A 20,611-nucleotide genomic window follows, 5' to 3' on the forward strand; every position below is an offset into this window, starting at 1 on the left:
CTCTCTCAGCAACTTTAAATTGTACACTAAAAGATGGAACACATAATACAATAGAAACAAACTGATCTGAACTGCAAACACAGCAAAAGCGTAGAGTGAGCTAAAGTTACACTCTCCTTTTCTCTCTATTCCTTTCCCTTCTCTTCTTTTTTCTTGCACTGCGGTAACCTCTTCCCTGCTCCCGCCTTGCTAGCACCCCGTTTTGTCTTCTTGCCATCAGAGAACGTTGAAAATGTCGTGCCAAACGTGTGCTATCTTTGTATCAGATCTTGTTGAACTCAACTTTGTTGCTAGTTCTGGTCGCAACAGACGTTGATACCGTTAAAGTCCTGCAACCGTTATTCTGATTTCCTTGTACCGACAAATAATCATATAGCAAGACGACTCGCCGGCATTCAGGCTCTCCGTGGAGAAACGGAGAAGAAGAAGGAGAAGGTATCTTTCCTGTATTCCGAGGATCCTTTGACCATGACGTCGACTCGTTTCCGGATGGTCGGCGTTGTGCTGTTTGTGGTGGCGTTAAGCGGTGAGTATCACAGTGGGCATGTGCACCACATATACCTTTATCACAAACCTTTACAACGAAAGGATGCACGTGTAAACATGCATTGCAGTGGAATTCAGCATTTGTTAATAAATAATATGTGAGCACCATGAAAACCATATTCTAGTGTCACTAATTTTACTTCTTCCTCTTAATTGTTTGGGGACCTCGTGTGCATGCAGGCTGCTTCTAAACCTGGTTATTTGTTGGCCGTATCTTTCTTTCTTTTTACATTTAGTCAAGTTTTGACTAAATGTTTTAACTTAGAGGGGGGAATCGAGACGAGGGTCGTGGTGTATGTGTGGTGTATGTGTGTGTGTGTGTGTATGTGTGTCTGTGTCTGTGTCTGTGTGTGTGTGTGTGTGTGTGTGTGAGTGTGTGTAGAGCGATTCAGAGAATACTACTGGACCGATCTTCATGAAACTTGACATGAGAGATCCTGAGTATGGTATCTCCAGAAGTGATTTTCATTTTTTTGATAAATGTCTTTGATGACGTCATATCCGGCTTTTTGTGAAAGTTGAGGCGGCACTGTCACGCTCTCATTCTTTAAGCAAATTGATTGAAATTTGGTCAAGTAATCTTCGACGAAGCCAGGACTTTGGTATTGTATTTCAGTTTGGAGGCTTACAAATTAATTATTGAGTTTGCTCATTAAAGTTGTCATTAAAATCGAATGTTCGCAAACAGATTTCAAATTGATTGCATCGTATTTTTCATCAAATTCTGAATCTGAAAATATATACATATGTCATGGTTACTCTTAAAATGTGATCACAATTAACGAAAATAGATTAATTAGTCTTACGATTAAAATTTAAGAAATCGATCCGAAAATGAGTTCATCTTATTCTTTATCATTTCCTGAATCCAAAAACATTTAGATATAGGTTGTATTCAAAACAAGCTCCGAAAGTTAACAAGAATACAGAAAAGCGCGCTTTCATGCTTAGCACAATACGCTACCGCGCTATTCTGGCGTGACAATATCACTACGTTTTGCACGTGGGAGGTGAGCGATTTCCTTCTCGCGGGGATTGACGAAGCTGTACTGTCTTGGTGAAAAAATACAGTGCGTTCAGTTTCATTTCGTTAGTTCGACAGCTTGACTAAATGTAGTAATTTCGCCTTACGCGACTTGTTTTCTTTGTCTTGCTCTCTCATAAATTCCCTTCTAATATTTTACTCAGAGTCCACTAATATACCCGAATATAACTTGTTTCCATATTGGAATTTTCCATTGGTAATTTTCGTAATAAAAATACAATAATTTACGAAATTAAGTAGATGTGCAACGCCAAGGCACTGCATACCCCAGCGAAAGACAAACCTCTCTCTCTCTCTCTCTCTCTCTCTCTCTCAAACACACACGAACACACACACACACACACACACACACACACACACACGCACACACATACCCCAAGTTACACACGTACACACATACACACTCACTCACACGCACTCACTCACTCTCTCACACACACTTCATACACACAAAAAACACCCCCATACGCACATATAAACAAACACACATACACACACATACACTTACGCACACGTACAAACACACACCCACCCACCCACTCTCTCTCTCTCTCTCTCTCTCTCTCTCTTTTTTTTCTCTCTTATACAAACAGACACACACCCATACAAACAGACACACCCCCCCACACACACACATGTACATAGGCACGCATGTACGCACGCACACACCCGCAGACACACACACACGCACACACACACACACACACACACACACACACACACACACACACACACACACACACACACACACTCACACATTGACTCACACAAATCTCATACACACAAAACACACACTCATACGCACATACACGGTTGGGCTAGTGGTAAGGCGTCCGCCCCGTGATCGGGAGGTCGTGGGTTAGAACCCAGGCCGGATCATACCTAAGACTTTAAAATTGGCAATCTAGTGGCTGCTCCGCCTGACGTCTGGCATTATGGGGTTAGTGCATGCTAGGACTGGTTGGTCAGGTGTCAGAATAATGTGACTGGGTGAGACATGAAGCCTGTGCTGCGACTTCTGCCTTGTGTGTGGTGCACTTTATATCTCAAAGCAGCACCGCCCTGATACTAGACTGATTAAGTGTACAGTGCCAGTGGTAGTGCTAGTGGTTATCGGTACTTTTTTATGTGTTGACGTCAGCGATGTGTGCGCAGTTCAAAGGTTAGAGGTCAAAGTTTACGGATGCTTCCTTCGATCCGCTAACGAGCTGTGGTTGAATCGACGAAAATAACGAGCCCCAAAAGGTATGTAAAAACTGAGCGAACGCTTGTTTATTTACAGGATTATTTATAACTAGTATGTTCCTAAACCACTTAATGGTACAAATGTCAGTTTAATGTGTGATATAATCCTGGTTTGATGCTGTAATTTAAGCGTTGAACAGAGCAAGCTTTTTCACATTTCAAACACACAAAAAATGGCCGCTTTTGAGTTGTGTTCAGTTTTTCGATTCACCCTTTTCGATTTCGATTTCGCTTACTGTCTGGAAGATGAATTATGCAGTGAAAAGTTGCAAATGTTCCAATCCTCTCGCTGTTTATGTTTTGTTTTAAGATCGATCTTCATGGATGCCAGGGACCAACTTGAGCTTGCGGCGTGGGACGAGGATGACGCAGAAGATGATTTTGTTGTCTTCGCACTTCTTGATCAGGTTAGCAAACAAGTCAAAGCTTAGGTCTAGCTTCTAAAGGCATTAAAGGTTCCACTAAAATATAATTGTCAGGAACAGGCGTATATTTTGGTTATGGCCGGTGAGGTTACTTTGGATTGGTTATGGTTAGGTTTTAAATGTTGTTCATGTAAAAAATTAAATGTTAGATTTCATTTTCATAGTCATTATAGTGATCTTGTCTGAATCAACAGTGATACTGATTGTGATATTGGGTAGATCTAACACTTACACCTAGATTTGGTTTCCGTGTGACTTTGTTACTTACATTTAATGGTTTATAAACATAGAGTTTTAACTATTTACTGTTCAAGAATCAAAATCAAATGGAAACTGATGACCAAATCTGCAGTCAGAGTTTTAGTTTCATCAAAGCATGACTATTATTATTAAGTCCACTCTCTGTCACAGAGTCTGTGTCACTGTCAGTTTGTGTTCTTGTGTCATTTTAATTTGATAGCAATACATGTACTTTCAAGAAGGATGTTACACTTACTGGTTCTATCAGACTTTTAAGCACAAGCCACCTTGGTTCTAGTTTTATTATTTCTAGGATCAAATTACTTCAGTACAAGGAAACTTCTGTGTTCTAAAACATACACAGTATTTATATCAGAATACTGTCAACTGGTGCTTTTTGAGATGCACAGTTGAAACTATTTATCCAACATGCTTCAAGTTCAACCTGTAAGGGTCATTTGTTATCCAGGGGCGAGTAAACAATCCGCTTGGCTAGTAAAAACAGGCTCGCAACTCACCTGGCTGGCCAATTAAAATTCTGGTCAAATGCAACCAAAAGGGTTTTAACGCTACTGCAGATCAATTGTGGGAACTGGTATGTATCGGGGCGGCGAAATTTCTGCCAGGTTAGTGACTTTCTTGAAGTTACTCGCCCAGCTGGCGAGTTAAAATGTTGGAGTTTAACTTTCCCTCTGTTACCCAGTACTGATTTGAGTAGCTTCAGCAGAATTTTCAGGCTAATTAATTGAATAAAGTGTACAAGTGATCCATGATTTCACTAAGTTTAACCTACATTTCAACAGCCAGAAAGAAGGGCCTATGAGGGTCAGTTCGCCCTTGATCACTTCACAGCCAGCGCGGAAGAGATTCGGAGACTATGCGCCCTTCTGGGAATGCAGAGGACTATGCAGGCGCCTAATGGAATGAACAATCAAGGAACCAAGGCCAGTGGTGAGGATTTATTTTTTACCCTGGTTGCTGTGAAGTTGAGTTGTATTTCAGTCAGAATGATAGTTTAATGATCCTCCTCCATGATTTGATTCGCAAAGTCGTGAAGTTTGCATTTACTGTGAATATTCAGTGAGTTGTTTTTACTATTTCAGGTTTCGTAAAAGATTAAAGCGGAGCGTTGAGTTGGGGCATAATTTATTTTGGGATTGCTTAAAATCTAAAATTTGAACTATGTATTTTGAACTTGAATCACAAAATGTACCTGACTAACTTTAGCCCCTTTGGTCGACACAGTACTCTATTTAGACAATAGAGAAATAATAGTGAATTGGTTGTGCCACTTACTGACTTAGTCTGTGAAGTTGATTGAAATTATTTTTGAAATATGGTAACAGAATAAATAAAGATGCGTCGATACTGATAATTTATTCATATTAGTTTAACAAAATAAATGAATATTTTTTTTACAAGTTGACGAAGTGGCCGCCATTGTTACATGAATCCAAGTTCAAGGGAAGTTACTTTTGATGTGCAAAGGACTTATTTGTTTTAACTTTTTTTATGATAATTGTTTTTATTGATTTTGTCTTCGTGGTGTCCCCCCCCCCCCCCCCCCCCCCCCCCTTCAAAATAAAAATCTTTTTATTTTGTTCTTGTCGGGTAACTGTTTTTGTGTGTGCAGTATAGCCAGTAACTGTGTCAAACCTGATAAATAGAAAATCAAACTGATGATAAGCATGTCGGGCTGGGTATTTTAGGGCGCGTGAGAAAACTTTTGCAGTGTTATTATTTTTGAACTTGAAGACTGTATGAGAATATGCCTCTCCACACACATTCGCATACACACTCACCAGGCTCATTTGAATTTATGATTTTTTTCAGGATTGGAGGTGCTCTGCATCTGTCTGCGGAGGTTGGCTTACCCATGCCGGTTTGCTGACCTTTCGCAGATGTTTCATCGTCCCAAGCCGGAGTTGTGTGTGCTGTTCAAGGTAGGTATCGACTTCATCTATGATCAGTTTTCTGACAAACTAACAAACCTCAATCAGCCATGGCTGACAGTGCCCCAACTGGAACGGTACTGTGCAGCTATACATGCCAAGGGGGCTCCTCTGGAGTTTTGTTGGGGGATGGTTGATGGCACAATACGATCAATGTGTCGCCCCGGCCATTTGCAACAAGAAGTGTACGGCCATAAGAGGGTGCACTCTCTAAAGTTTCAGTGTGTCGTGACACCAAATGGCCTTGTGGCAAATGTTTTTGGGCCCTTGGTTGGTCGACGACATGACGCAGCTTTGCTGAATGGTAGTGGCATTCTTGAACACATGCAGCAGCACATGGTCACTCCAGCAGGAGATGAAATGTACCTGTATGGGGACCGAGCCTACCCCTTGACCCCTAACTTGATGAGGCCGTACCGTGGACAGATCACAGAAGAGCAACAGGCCTTCAACACAGAAATGAGCAGGGCGAGAAACTCTGTTGAATGGGAATTTTCAAAAATTGTTAGGCTGTGGGCATTTTTGGATTTCAAAAAAATGTGAAGCTGTTCTTGTCCCCTGTAGGGAAACTCTACCTGGTTGGAGTTTTGTTGTCCAACTGTCATACTTGCCTACATGGCAGTGAGACATCACAGTTCTTTGGACTGAATCCACCAACACTGGAGGAGTATCTCTACTAATTGTCTGTGTAGCTCTCAAGTAGAAGAAATGCTCATTGCATTGATCTTGTGTCACATGGTGTTTGGCATCCAAATGGCCAAGCATCTAAACAAATTGACCCTGTAGAAGGCTTTAAATTATTAACATGATTTCACTGCTTAGAGATGGCCAAATCTACTGCCCGGTCGCCTGGTGGGAGTTCAAAATATGGTGGATAACCCGGTTTGCAACTACAAGTATCTGGTCAAATGCAATTGGCGGGGACGTAGCTAAGTTGGTAGCGTGCTGGCTTTGTAGCCAGTTGGTCGCTATCAGCGTGGGTTCGATCCCCACGTTCGGTAAGAGATTTATTTCTCGGATTCAACTTTGTGCAGACTCTCTTTGGTGTCCGAACACCCCCGAAAAAGATCCCAAGTTCACAGCAAAAGTCTCAGGGCTTGGAAAACACGAAGACACGCTTGCATGATCTTTCATCTCTGATTATCATGATCGTATTTCAATACTTTGACAAGACAAACCCAATGCTGGTGTGTCGAAGAAGACAGCCACAGCGGGCTTGTTCGAATCAAAGTATCACACCATATTTTCAGCGTATTACCAACACCTGTCCCAATATAGACCAGTTGGTCTAAGAGGACGTTAAACCCTAATAGTCGGTCAAATGCAAAAGCAACTTTTTCAGTGGTACTTTATTGAGTTAAATTTGGTTAAACCAAATAGATGCTGCACATTCAGACATTTCTGTCGTCTGTAAAATTGACACACAAAAAAAGAAGCACCCAACTGGGGCGCTTTAAACGTTTCATACTGGCTGCGGCCTGTTTCTTATTTTGCTACTGATTCCAAACAAGCATATGTCTATTATCAAGTGAACCTGCGTAAAAAATAAAGCCAGGTAAGAACCCAGCTGACCTCCATTTATTGATCATTTGTAAAATTGTATGCTCTTGTCACTTGTGTATAAATACATATCTGATGGTCACTCATACTGACACTGAACATAATTTGTTTGTGTGGTATATACCGGCTTTTGACATATCAAGTAGGACAGTGACTTTCTTGAAGTAACTGCTAGTGCTACTTTGCTTCATCAGCCTGTACAGCTGTACTTGCTTTCGCAAATTACTTTAGTACATGTATGCTATTCTTCATTATGCATTAGTAGGTGTGCACATGGATCTCTGACATGGGTACTGCTGTGTTGTAATTTGTAGTTTGCAGGCAGAGGGTCTTCTTGTCTGCTCATACCTCGGTACCAAGCGGCCACTAAACAACCATCATCACCAGCCAGGCAGTCACATGGGACTCTCCACTCTTCACTGAAAATCTTGTTCTTCTACCATAACTTTTTCAAAGACACTGAACTGTCAAATATTTGGGCTGTGTGGATTTGCCTCAGGACCCGTCCTTACAAAAGATCCAATCTTCTTCTTCTACATTCATGGGCTGAAACTCCCACGTACACTCACATATTTTGCTTGAGTGTATTTTTAACGTGTATAACTATTTTTACCTGCCATTTAGGCAGTTCTAGTGCCATTACATTCCTAAATAATCACATATTAATAACTGGATCTGTCCATGAATTGAAATGAGTTTGTGTACTATTTGCTGTATGATTATTTGACTTTGGAAGTGAAACAAATGGAAAATCAAATTATAGTCATATGAAGTTAGAATTGGTTATCTACATATATGTGCGTATAAGGTGTTATAAATAATTTATAATTAATATTACTTGAAGTTAAAGGGATTATTTTGAGTAACAGAACATACATTTGAGATTTGTTAAAATATTGCCCTTTGCATGGCAAAGCTTGAAGAAATAGTAATTAAATTCAACGTTTGAAATTGTATTACAGAGTGAGAGTTCAGTCCAAAGTGTGTATACATGTCTATGTGATTGTACAATTATAATGCTTGTTTTTAAGTTGAAACAACTCACTCTAGATCTGATTTAATTGTTGTCAGTAAATTCTCTCTCTAACTTAGCTTTAGTGCAAGTCAATTTATTGGAATAATTATGATTAATGATAAATGTACAGAAACTAAATTTATTGCAGACATAACACTAAAACTGATGCATGCATCTCAGATTTGGAAATCAGAGAATTTTATGGTAAAAGGGAGGCAATCAATCAAGAAAGAAGAATAACAGACTACTCAGACTTGGCTTAAGTGTATAAAGTGAGATGTATTTCTGATCCTGGTCATTGCTAGGTGTTTGCCATGGAGTCTGGCTTATAAAAATTCAGGAAGAGAATAATGTTTGGATAAGTGAAGGAAAAGTAATCAAAGATCACCATATCAAGTCGGGCTTTGCTTGCGGTCGCTCTGGTACTGAGGTCAAGCAGTGCGGCCGGCTAACAGGTAGTTTAGGGTCGCTTGTTGTCTTGTCACCATTGGCATAAAAAAGAAGAATGGGTTTTCCGTGTGACCTTGTGCTTAATTAAAATATATGAAACTGTAGATGTTGCGGAACTTTAGACTTCATACATGCCTAATATTACTGAATGTAGGAGGATAATGCCAACCTTGTTTTCCTTGCGTTTTTTGAATAATCCATCTCTAATCACACAAACTCACACACAAAATTTGAACAAGATTTGAAAACAAAAGTGAACTTAGCAATCGACATTTTTACTGAATCAAAATATAACACACAACAGAGTAACAAAAAAACAAAAACAAAATACAGTTGGGAGTACAACTATGTCCAACCATTAATTCTATGTTTCATTTATGCTTGTTTGTTGTGGGAACTCTGCTGCAACTATCTTTAGTTTTGGCCTGGATATGCAGAGACTATGTCAATGAGAGACTTGCCTTCACCACTGCCGGAAGGCTGGGCCTTTTGCAGATTGCCCAGGGCTGCTTCCCGTATTATCTTGGCCTATATACGGTAAAGTACCTTGTAAGCGCCCAGTATCGAGTAAGCGCCCACCCCCCACTTTTAGTCCAAAACCGTGCATAGGGTATAGTACCTTGTAAGCGCCCACCCCCCACTTTACACCATTGAAATCAGGCGAAATAAAAATTCCGCACTTGATCTGCTAGTTTTGTGAATGATTTCCCTTTCTTGCAAACCCACGTGTGTCTGCACGCCTTGGATCTAAACGCCTGCAAGTCCATGATTACAAGATGCCGCGAATCAAATCGTACACCTCTTGACTATTTGGATAATAACGCCAATGGAAACACACACACACACACAGACACTACTCCCCCTCCTCTCGCTCTCTCTCTCTCTCTCTCTCTCTCTCTGTCTCTCTCTCTCTCTCTCTCTCTCTCTCTCTCTCTCTCTCTCTCTCTCTCTCTCTCTCTCTCTGCCGAAAACAGTCTTTGGCCAAGTAAAATAGACTGCTGCCCATATCCAGAAGACGTACCCCTTGTTCAAGGGAAACGGAGACACAGCCTGCGGCCGACAGCGGCACCTCTGCAGACAAGAAAAGGATGCGACGACATTTGTCTCCCCAAGCTCTTCTAATGACAATACGAACAAGAAAAACAATTGACGATGGAAAATGAAAGAAGATATGATTACGAAGTGATAAAAGATCACATTTCTCAATGAAAATTGCTCGTGCATAGGGTGTAGTACCTAGACGGTAAGCGCCCACCCCCTACTTTGGGTCGGAATTGGTGCACAGGGGGGTGGGCGCTTACAAGGTAAACGTGTGGCTGTGTTTCAAGCGCACTCAAAACGGCTGTGTTTCAAGCACCTAAAAACTGTGGCTGTGTTTCAAGCGCACCTAAACTGGCTGTGTTTCAAGGGCTGGAAAGTTGTGGCTGTGTCTCAAGCGCACGCAAAATGGCTGTGTTTCAAGCACATAAAAATTGTGGCTGTGTTTCAAGCGCACATAACTGGCTGTGTTTCAAGCGCAGAAACGTTGTGGCTGTGTCTCAAGCGCACGCAAAAAGGCTGTGTTTCAAGCACATAAAACTTGTGGCTGTGTTTCAAGCACATGAAAATTGTGGCTGTGTGTCAAGCGCACATACATTGGCTGTGTTTAGAGCGCAGCAAACTCCTGGCTGTGTTTCAAGCGCACCAAAACACGATTGGAGCTGTGGCTGTTGGTGCCCAGGCAACTGGAATTAAGTGGTTAAAACAATGAGGCTGTTGGTGCTCAGGCAAGTGGAATTAAACTGGTTAACACACCAAGCTGTTGGTGCTCCAGGCAACTAGAATTAACGAGGTTACCACAACCAAGCTGTGGGTGCTCAGGCAACTGAAATAAAATGGTTAAACTGAGTTTCATGCAGCAAAATGTGTGGCTGTGTTTCAAGCACCTACAAATTGTGGCTGTGTTTCAAGCGCACATAAACTGGCTGTGTTTCAAGCGCAGAGAAGTTGTGGCTGTGTCGCAAGCGCATGCAAAATAGCTGTGTTCCGAGCACATACAAATTGTGGCTGTGTTTCGAGCGCACACAAAACACGATTGGAGCCGTTGCTGCTGGTGTCCCGGCAACTGGAATTAAGTGGTTAAAACATTGAGGCTGTTGGTGCTCAGGCAACTGGAACTAACCTGGTTAACACAACCAAGCTGTTGGTGCTCAGGCAACTGGAATTAAAGCGGTTAACACAACCAGGCTGTTGGTGCTCAGGCAACTGAAATAAAAGTGGTTAAACTGAGTTTCATGCCAAAAAATGTGTGGCTGTGTTTCAAGCGCACTCAACATGGCTGTGTTTCAAGCACCTACAAATTGTGGCTGTGTTTCAAGCGCACATAAACTGGCTGTGTTTCAAGCGCAGAAAAAGTTGTGGCTGTGTCTCTAGCGCACGCAAAATGGCTGTGTTTCAAGCACATGAAAATTGTGGCTGTGTTTCAAGCGCACATAAACTGGCTGTGTTTCAAGCGCAGAGAAGTTGTGGCTGTGTCGCAAGCGCACGCAAAATAGCTGTGTTCTGAGTACATACAAATTGTGGCTGTGTTTCAAGCGCACACAAAACACGATTGGAGCCGTGGCTGCTGGTGCCCCGGCAACTGGAATTAAGTGGTTAAAACATTGAGGCTGTTGGTGCTCAGGCAACTGGAACTAACCTGGTTAACACAACCAAGCTGTTGGTGCTCAGGCAACTGGAATTAAAGCGGTTAACACAACCAGGCTGTTGGTGCTCAGGCAACTGAAATAAAAGTGGTTAAACTGAGTTTCATGCCAAAAAATGTGTGGCTGTGTTTCAAGCGCACTCAACATGGCTGTGTTTCAAGCACCTACAAATTGTGGCTGTGTTTCAAGCGCAGCAAACTGGTGGCTGTGTTTCAAGCGCAGAAAAGTTGTGGCTGTGTCTCAAGCGCACGCAAAATGGCTGTGTTTGAAGCACATACAAATTGTGGCTGTGTTTCAAGCGCACACAAAACACGATTGGAGCTGTGGCTGCTGGTGCCCCGGCAACTGGAATTAAGTGGTTAAACAATGAGGCTGTTGGTGCTCCGGCAACTGGAATTAAACTGGTTAACACAACCAGGCAGTTGGTGCTCAGGCAACTGAAATCAAAGTGGTTAAACTGAGTTTCATGCAGCAAAACGTGTGGCTGTGTTTCAAGCGCACTCAACATGGCTGTGTTTCAAGCACCTAATAATTTTTGCTGTGTTTCAAGCGCACATAAACTGGCTGTGTTTCAAGCGCAGAAAAGTTGTGGCTGTGTCTCTAGCGCACGCAAAATGGCTGTGTTTAAAGCACATAAAAATTGTGGCTGTGTTTCAAGCGCACACAAAACACGATTGGAGCTGTGGCTGCTGGTGCCCAGGCAACTGGAATTAAGGGGTTAAAACAATGAGGCTGTTGGTGCTCAGGCAACTGGAATTAAACTGGTTAACACAACCAAGCTGTTGGTGCTCAGGCAACTGGAATTAAAGTGGTTAATGTGTGTTGTGAGCCATAGAAAACCCCTTGGCTGTGTTTCAAGCGCAGAAACGTGTGGCTGTGTATCCAGCGCACCCAAAAACATTTAGAGAAAATATCATAATTATGCATTTCCCCCACATATATATATACATAAATTTTTCAAGCGCATACAAGATAACTGGAATAAAAGTGGATAAAACAACAAGGCTGTTGGTGCTCGAGCAACTGGAATAAAAGTGTATCAAATAACCTAAGGGAAGTAATCGCTCAATGCATACGACATGTGTAATAGTAAATAGAGTAAGCGAGAGTTGTACGGAACCTTTTCTCCTGGCACCTGAGAGAATAACAAGCATTGAAATGAACAAGCGACTTTCGGATGGCAGCCGATGACCACTGGCTTCCGACGCCGCTAGGCGTCAACGCAACCCAAAATATCAGGTGAAGCGTGGCCCTGGCTAAAAATAGCCGCCACGCGTGTACCACCCCAGAAGTCTGAGCCTTCAACGTGTAACCTATCGGAAAGTAGGTCGCTGGTACACGGCCCGTCAGTGCTTCTGCGAGAGTCTAGTCACAAACACAGCGCTGGAGACTGTCTGCCTCCAGCCAAATAGGTCACGCTGTCAGCGCGGCTCGTACACGTGTACAGCGTTTGCTGGCCGCGATCAGAGCGCCTCGTACCGATTGATACCTTATGTAACTGCCCTATTCAGACAAATGTACGCCGTCGGCCGCAAACAAGCCTTTTTTCTCCTCCTGAAATTGAAACTTTTCATGGCACGTAATGCAAGTCAGCACTGTGTTCTGCCAATTTGGCGTTAATATCTGGCCCAGGCGTGATAGCGTTGCTGTTATGTGGCCGATAAGCCCCGCGATCCTCTGTAATCGGCGGTTGGACTGAAGCCAGGCAGAATGCCACAAACCACAAGTTGTTTAACTTTGTAAATCCCATGGAGGAGGCCAGCGAATGCCAGCATCGTCAAGGCAAACTCCTCAGCATCCATAGGTTCTGCAAACCTGAAATCATTTCCCCCAAGTTGTAAGATCACAACGTCAGGTGCATTGCAAAAAATCTTTCGCAAGTAGTTGGATCCGGCGCCATCTTTTCAAACCAATTGCTGGAGGCGTAAGCCTCCCCTGCCCACAATGTTAACGTACATTTGGCTATCAAGTTTGAAATCAGGACGCATGCGAGGATCGCATCCCGACTCAATGCATTCCCGCAACCGTCTGCAAATGGAATGACCAAAAACATATGCTTGTAACATCGTTAACAACCAACAAAGAAATAAAACATTTTCACCAAATACAAAAACTTGACCTTTCAGCTCGCTGGCATCTTGCGTAGTGACGCTAAGCTAAGCTGTGTGCGGGGCACAGTCCACCGCACAGGTCAGTTCCAACGGTCCGCTACGAGCCAATCAAAGAAAGGCGCATGCAATCACACAAACTGCCCATCGCCACGCCAGCGTGGCGAGAAGCTCTTTTACGGTATATATAAGAAACATTACGATGTATCAATACAAACAACATTGCACTTACCGGTTCTGTGGTTGTTGGTTTTCTTTGTGTCGTCTCTGCTGCGTCGTCTGCTACGGGTAAGACTTTTCTTCTTTTTCCAAATGAAGAGTCAAGACATGGGACGGTACTCTTTAGAATTATGCATCAGTTGTCTTCCCTACCATTACGTTAACGAAAGTGAAACTAAACGCACTCGCCGAGACGTCGTTGTCGGTTTCGTTACCGTAAGCGGAACGCGTAATGATACATAGATTTTCCTTAAGTTAACCACTACGACTACCACTGGCACTGTACACTTAATCTCCCTAATTATGGCCCTTCGTGGTCGACTGGGCGTTAAGCAAACAAACAAATACGCACATAGACAGACGGACACACACACCTTTACAAACAAACACACACTCATACACACACAAACATACACACAAACTCATGCACACACACATTCACACACACATTCACACACACACACACACACACTCTTTCTCCCTCTCTCTCAGTCTTTCTTACACACACATACACACACACCCACACACATACGCACACATACATACACAAACACACACACACACACACACACACATCCAAGTCACACACGCACACATACACACACTCACTCACACGCACTCACTCAATCTCTCACAAAAACTTCATAGACACAAAACACACACCCGTACGCACATATGGACATACACACCTTTACAAACAAACAGACATACACGCACACACATACACTTATGCACACACACACACACACACCACACACACTCACACACACACACACGAGTACAGACTCATGCACGCATGCGCGCACACACACACACACACACACACCCCACACACACACACACCCCACACACACTCGAGTACAGACTCATACACGCGTGCGCACACACACGAGTACAGACTCATGCACGCGTGCGCACACACACACACACACACACACACACACAAATACACACACACACACACACACACTCACACACACACGAGTACAGACTCATGCACGCGTGCGCACACACACACACACACACACACACACACACACACACACACACAAACAGTAACACTAACACATGTGCACAAAATGAACACAAACACACACACCGCGCGAGAGAGAAAGACTACAGGGAGGCATGACGTCATGATGCATTAATTGACGTCAAAGACTTTCGACCGTGACGTATTCTTCTTACGCGAGCTTTATCCATAGACTTGGAAACTACGGAATTTCTACCCGTCCAAAGCGGCCTTGGGTGGCGTTTGCTCAAAAAATGGGGGCGCCAATTTTACCCACCGTATTTTTGTTAGTATGGTCCCAATTTTTGGTGAACTTCCATCTCCAACTGTGGCCCATTTTCGGGCACAAAGAATCCTTCTTTATCATGTATTATTCGGTATGCACATTTCTCAAATCGATTACAGTATTCACGACTTTTTTCCGTGACCTTTCGGATTTCATGGGGGCTGCCATTTTGGTTTTGATGCGCTTCCTTTTCCGGTTTACGTATTTTCCGGTTTAACATAGCATTTGCGTTTTTTTGTCAGAAGAGTGATATTTGGTTATGAAGGAAGTCAAGTCCGCCATTACCTGCCACCTCAGTTGAGTGTTTACTTTGAACTTATACTTGAACCGTAACAGTGTGTAGCCAGTTCACAAGACCTGTTCATCTTCCTACCAGTTCCAACTGTTGTTATCAATGGGTCGCGCAGCTGGAGGAAGTGTTTATTTCCATTCGGAGCCCAACTTCAGTTCAAAACCAGTCAAAAACTGGCCTTGACATTCCCACATTACGATACCCTTGAATGACATTAGATCTACGTCGTTTCCGCTTGCCAAAATCCCACATGTAGGGAGGCCCACAGAGAAAATCCAAAATGGCGGCCACAGCCGTGATTTTTTTTAACTTTTCTCTGAAGATTTAAAAGGCTAAATAAATATTTTAAAAACGTCAAACAACTTGCAAGGGTTTCTCCAGTTGTTGTTCTTTGGGATGATTGTTGGTATGTGAACGTGCTGTTTTTGGTTCATGAGTAAAACAAGTCCCGAACTTGCCCCAAAACGCTATCTCTCGCTTCGGACTTAGCCGCAGACGCGGTGTACAGGGAAAAAGCTATTTGACGTCGCGGCAAGCGGAACACTCGAAATCGTCACCCAAGTTCCAAGAGCGCGCGAAGAAAAACTGTTTAAAGTACAATACTGAAATTTAGTGTGGCATAAGATCAACCCTTTGTTATGATGTATGTGAAAGAGCGACTTATCAAAATGTTATTAACGTCTTGAAAAAGGGTGGGTTCTGAACACAGTGTTTTACTTTTTACACAGAAGTTTCTGGAAATCGCCCATTCCTGTCAATAATGTTAAAAGGCCAATCTACCAGGACAATGTCTTATCTAATCAATGTGTGCATTACTTTAACCGGGCCAACCGATTGAAGTGAAGCAATATTTCAACTTTTGCGCCGTCCAAGGCCGAATCGCGTATGTTCTGAGATCTCGCAAGAAAAAAGTATTAGACGCAGTTTAATGACATTTTGCAAACCATCAGATCAATCCTTTGTAATTATATATTCCGCAGAGCGACTCATAATTATTATTAATATGTTGTGAATACAGTTGATTCTGAACACAGTGTTTTTGTTTTGACACAGGCGTTTTTGGAAATCGCTCTTTTCTCTCATTAATCTTAAAAGGCTAATCTACAAGAAGAACATCATTTCTCATCAATACGGGCTATACTTTGACCGGGCCAATCGATTGAAGTGAAGCGATTATCCAACGGCTGCGCCGCCGAAGGCTGAATCTAGTCATTTACAGAGTGATACAACTATTTGCATGACGTCGCGGCAAGCTGAAACACTCCAAATTATCGCCCCAGTTCCAAAGACTCGCAAAGGAAAGATATGCTAACCAGATTCATGAAATTTTGCGTGCGATACAATCAACTTTCTGTTATTATATGTTCAAAGGAGCAACTTACAAAATATATCATTACGTCGTTGAAAGGGTTTATTCTGAACACAGTGTTTTCTTTTAAACACATGCGTTTTAGGAAGTCGCTCGATCTTTCTTCTCTGTGATCTCAAGAGATAGATCTACCAGTAAGTTTAGTACATTTGTTCTCATCAGTATGTGCTTTGGCTTGACCTTGACAAGCGATTGAAGTGAAAAAACCCAAAGCTGATCAACTCTCGCAGTCATACAAAAGCTGAATCAGTTACGCAGTGTTCAGTAGCGGGACGCACCGGTATCAGAGTATGCACAGTGAAAAACTTGACGTCGCGACAAGCCGAAATTCGAAATTATCGCCTATTTTCCACGAGCTCGCAAAGAAAACTTATTTTAAACAGAAAATATATTGTGTAGTGAAAGATCTCTGCAAAAGATCTATCCAGAAGTCTGTTCTCATCCTGATGTAGATTTGTTGGACTTCGCCTAGCGATTAAATTAAAACGCTTTTCAACTGTTTCACCGCCGAAGGCTGAATCAAGGCATGCCGTGAAATGTCACAGGAAAATATGTTATAATTTTAGGTTTGTCAACTCCCCACCAAAGTTAGATCAACGAATTAGCAACATCTTTAAAAAGAATAACCGAGCCTTCCAGCTGTGGTAATGATTTTTTTTTCTCCGCGACGCGGCCTTGAATAGATCCATCAGTTATAGTGAACAGATCTAACAAGAACAGCAATTTTGCTTACATATATGACTCGCCTTCGCCACAAGTATTATTATCAGAAACAGGCTATTCACGACACGCAGGACCCCGTGACCCAGCAAAATTAACAGACCCAAGGAGAAGGTTTGTTGGGGGACAATGAAATTCCGGTTTAAAACACGTGGACAAAACACGTAGCTACCTCACTGCAACATGGATTGCTTCACAGGACCGATCAGCACACAGAAGCCCTTTTCGCAGTAACCTAGCTGTAGATACTCGCTTTGCAAAGTAAATTCTCGGTAAAACGTTCTCTCACAAAACACACACACACACAAACACACACACACACACACACACACACACAAACTCAAACACATACATTTTGATCCAGAATCAAGACAGACAGACACATACACACATGCATACATACTCACGCACACACGAACACAAACATACACACACACATGAATACAGACAGACACACGTGCACATAGACACATATGTCTTCGCTCTCATTCCGTTAGCAGGGCCGGACTAGGCGAAGAGGAGGGGGGGGGGGGGGTTGCCAGTGGTGGCCCAGGGGGATGTCCCCCCTGGCGGCAGGGGCGGATCAGTTCATTTTATGACTGGTTTTTTTCAAAAGTATATTGTGAAGATATGGGTGTGAAGGCGCGAAGCGCCGAGCCGACGGCGCGAAGCGCCTAGCTTGCTAGGGGGGTCCGGGGGCATGCTCCCCCGGAAAATTTTGAAAAAAAGGATGCAAAATGGTGCAATCTGGTGCATTCTGAGGATGATCATTACCAGTTTCAGGCAGCAGATTTTGTCGCTGATTAATACCCCGAAAATTGAAACTCAATGTCAAATAAAGAAATGCATACCTCATTCAATATTTTTATTTTTTGGCTGGGGGGGAGGGGGGGGTCCGGAAACCCCAGAACCCACCACCCCCTCCCCCTCGTTGTGGGGGTCAGGGGGCAAAGCCCCCTGAAGCTGACGGGTAGGTCATATTCTGAGATAGGAAAATGGTCGCTCCTTGCATGAAACGGCATAAAATAAGCAATAATAAAAAAATAAAAAAATAAGTAAGGTACATGTTTAGGCTAGGGGGGGGGGGGATGCGCAACCCCCATAACCCCCCCCGGTAGTCCGGCCCTGGTTAGTGCGAATTTGTTAATCGCTGTTGCCTCTGTGGCTGCAATATGTGGCTTCTTCCAAGTCAAGCGTGCATCTTGGGTTACTCCAACAAAAGGTAGCGTTTCAACCTTAATCGGAAGGTCGAGGGTTCGAATCCCGGTCGCGGCCGCCTGGTGGGTTAAGTGTGGAGATGTTTTCCATCTCCCAGGTCAACTTATGTGCAGACCTGCTAATGGCTTATTGTTTAAGACTTCAAAATATTATCAAAGATCACTTTGACAGTGTTACAAAGGGTTGTTTGGCAAAAGCTCATTCGCACGGAATCGACCTGATGATTTCTTTGAAAAACAGGTGCTATTTGTGGCCAAATGTCTAAGTGATCTTTGCTAAAAAAAATTTAGTCTTAAACGCTTTGGCGAATAATTCTAATTAAATTGTGTTGTTGAGAAATGAATTTCCTCCAAAAATGTCTTTACCTTGTTAAAAAAAATATTCATTTTTACGATTTGTGTAGCATGTTGAAGAGACACGTTTGCCTGCAATCACGACTCGCTTGACCCCTACCCTGTATAACACAATTTATGAACAAGTAAAAGATAAAAACGATTAAATACTATGCATTTGTCGTAGAGCCAGTAAAATAGATTTATCTTATCTGGTTCACATTTTACGACAATTTGAAAATGACGAAAAATCACTCGGAACAATGGGCGCGAATGCGTTGCGTTTCTTTCGCCGGGGATTGTACACGCAAGCAAAAGACTAAGTGCGCACGGAAAAGATCCTGTAAACCATGTCAGAAGTTCGGTGGGTTATAGGATCTAGGAACACGAACATATCCAGCATGCTTCCTCCGAAAGCGGCGTATGGCTGCCTAAATGGCGGGCTAAAAACGGCCATACACGTAAAAACCCACTAGTGCAAAAACATGAGTGAACGTGGGAGTTTTAGCCCATTAACGCAGAAGAAGAAGAAGAGAAGTATGGCGCTGAAGTACTGTATAATTTAGTAATATCTCGATGTCTTTTAGACTATGATCCGCACTGGGTTTTGTAGCACGAATAACCTGATCTGTAGGTACATCTCATTGAATGTGTAATGTCTGTTTAACGATAGCTTTAATACACTTAGTCACCTGGTGTTCTTCTTTGATCGCGATATGTTTGCAGAATTCAATTCTGTGCTACAATTTCGGTCTGTTCTGTTTCATCTTCATGCTTGTGTGTTTATTGATGGTATTGTTATAATGCTGAATTCATTTCCCGACGATTTTTGTAATTCAGTAAAGTGTGACTGATGACTTCAAATGACTTTTATGGCGCTGAATTGTTTATTGTTCTTAATTGCTTCTCATAACTAATGATCTGACTTTTTGGCGCTAAATACCTGATGTTATATTTTAAATGTTTCTTTGTTCTGTTCTGCAATTGTATTTGTTACATTTCATTGATTAGACAATTTCTGTTTTGCTGTGAAAGTTTTTTTGTTGAAAATCTGTTGTTTGTGTCATTATTGCATTGCTGGGGATTTTGTCATGCTGGATACCTAACCTTAATTGCACCGCAACAAGGATAACAGATATTGTGTGTGGGGGGGTGTATGAGAGAGAGAGAGAGAGAGAGAGAGAGAGAGAGAGAGATAGAAAGAGAGAGAGAGAGAGAGATAGAAAGAGAGAGATATTCACATACACACATAAGCATACACACATACATACCTGCATACATGGATATATACACACTTACATACACATAATTTGCTATATAATCGCGGATATACAGGTTAAGGAAGAAACGCACACATTTTCAGTCAGGCAGATTAAAATATAACGCATAACTGCAAACTTGTGCTGTAGTTAGTGTTTTCTTGTTTGGAAGTAAAATTATTATCATTCAATGTGTGGAAATATGCTAAAATGTGAGGTTACAAATGTTTTTAAAGATTGACATTGCGGAACATTAATACATTTTATAGTTTTTATTTTAAATTTATTATTTTTGAAAATATTGATTTTCAAGCTTAAGTTGTAAAGTTTTGATTATACAGCATCAAAAGTATGACAGCTAGATTGTACACAAAGAGATCTTCAATTTGATATATCGTATGACATATTTACCTGTAAAACCACTGAAGATTTGCTTGTTCGCGTTTTTTAAATTTCGTGTGATGACGTCAATATAGCCTAAAATTGCAATCGGCTATAAAACCCTTTTTATTGCATTTATTGGTTCAACTGTGATACATTTGTGGTTGCTGCAATCTGTTTTATAAAATAAAACCGAAAAGGTCATTTCTTTTTGCTTTTTTTAATTTGTCGCCCTGTACAGAACTTCCCAGTT

General features: G+C 42.2%; 1 protein-coding gene across 2 annotated transcripts; it reads left to right on the plus strand.

Annotated features, from left to right (window-relative positions):
* The first annotated feature begins 2,653 nt into the window (after positions 1 to 2,653).
* On the plus strand, positions 2,654 to 7,969 carry LOC138945459 (uncharacterized). 2 transcript variants are annotated; one of them, XM_070316890.1, is made up of 5 exons: positions 2,661 to 2,836; positions 3,147 to 3,243; positions 4,305 to 4,452; positions 5,335 to 5,444; positions 7,328 to 7,969. In XM_070316890.1, exons 2-5 carry the CDS (start codon positions 3,157 to 3,159, stop codon positions 7,706 to 7,708), a joined length of 726 nt encoding a protein of 241 aa, XP_070172991.1. In that variant the 5' UTR covers positions 2,661 to 2,836; positions 3,147 to 3,156; the 3' UTR covers positions 7,709 to 7,969. The 2 variants fall into 2 exon arrangements, with proteins under 2 accessions (XP_070172990.1, XP_070172991.1); XM_070316889.1 differs by having other exon boundaries at positions 2,654 to 2,836; positions 5,335 to 7,969.
* The last annotated feature ends 12,642 nt before the right edge of the window (positions 7,970 to 20,611 follow it).

Source organism: Littorina saxatilis, linkage group LG13 (genome assembly GCF_037325665.1).
Source record: "Littorina saxatilis isolate snail1 linkage group LG13, US_GU_Lsax_2.0, whole genome shotgun sequence".
NCBI classification, from domain to species: domain Eukaryota; kingdom Metazoa; phylum Mollusca; class Gastropoda; order Littorinimorpha; family Littorinidae; genus Littorina; species Littorina saxatilis.

Excerpts from the sequence above, each read along its gene's own strand:
- LOC138945459 (XM_070316889.1), top strand. The coding sequence starts at position 3,157 with ATGGATGCCAGGGACCAACTTGAGCTTGCGGCGTGGGACGAGGATGAC. Across the intron at positions 3,244-4,304 it reads TCTTCGCACTTCTTGATCAG|CCAGAAAGAAGGGCCTATGA; the intron begins GTTAGCAAACAA and ends ACATTTCAACAG. Across the intron at positions 4,453-5,334 it reads TCAAGGAACCAAGGCCAGTG|GATTGGAGGTGCTCTGCATC; the intron begins GTGAGGATTTAT and ends GATTTTTTTCAG.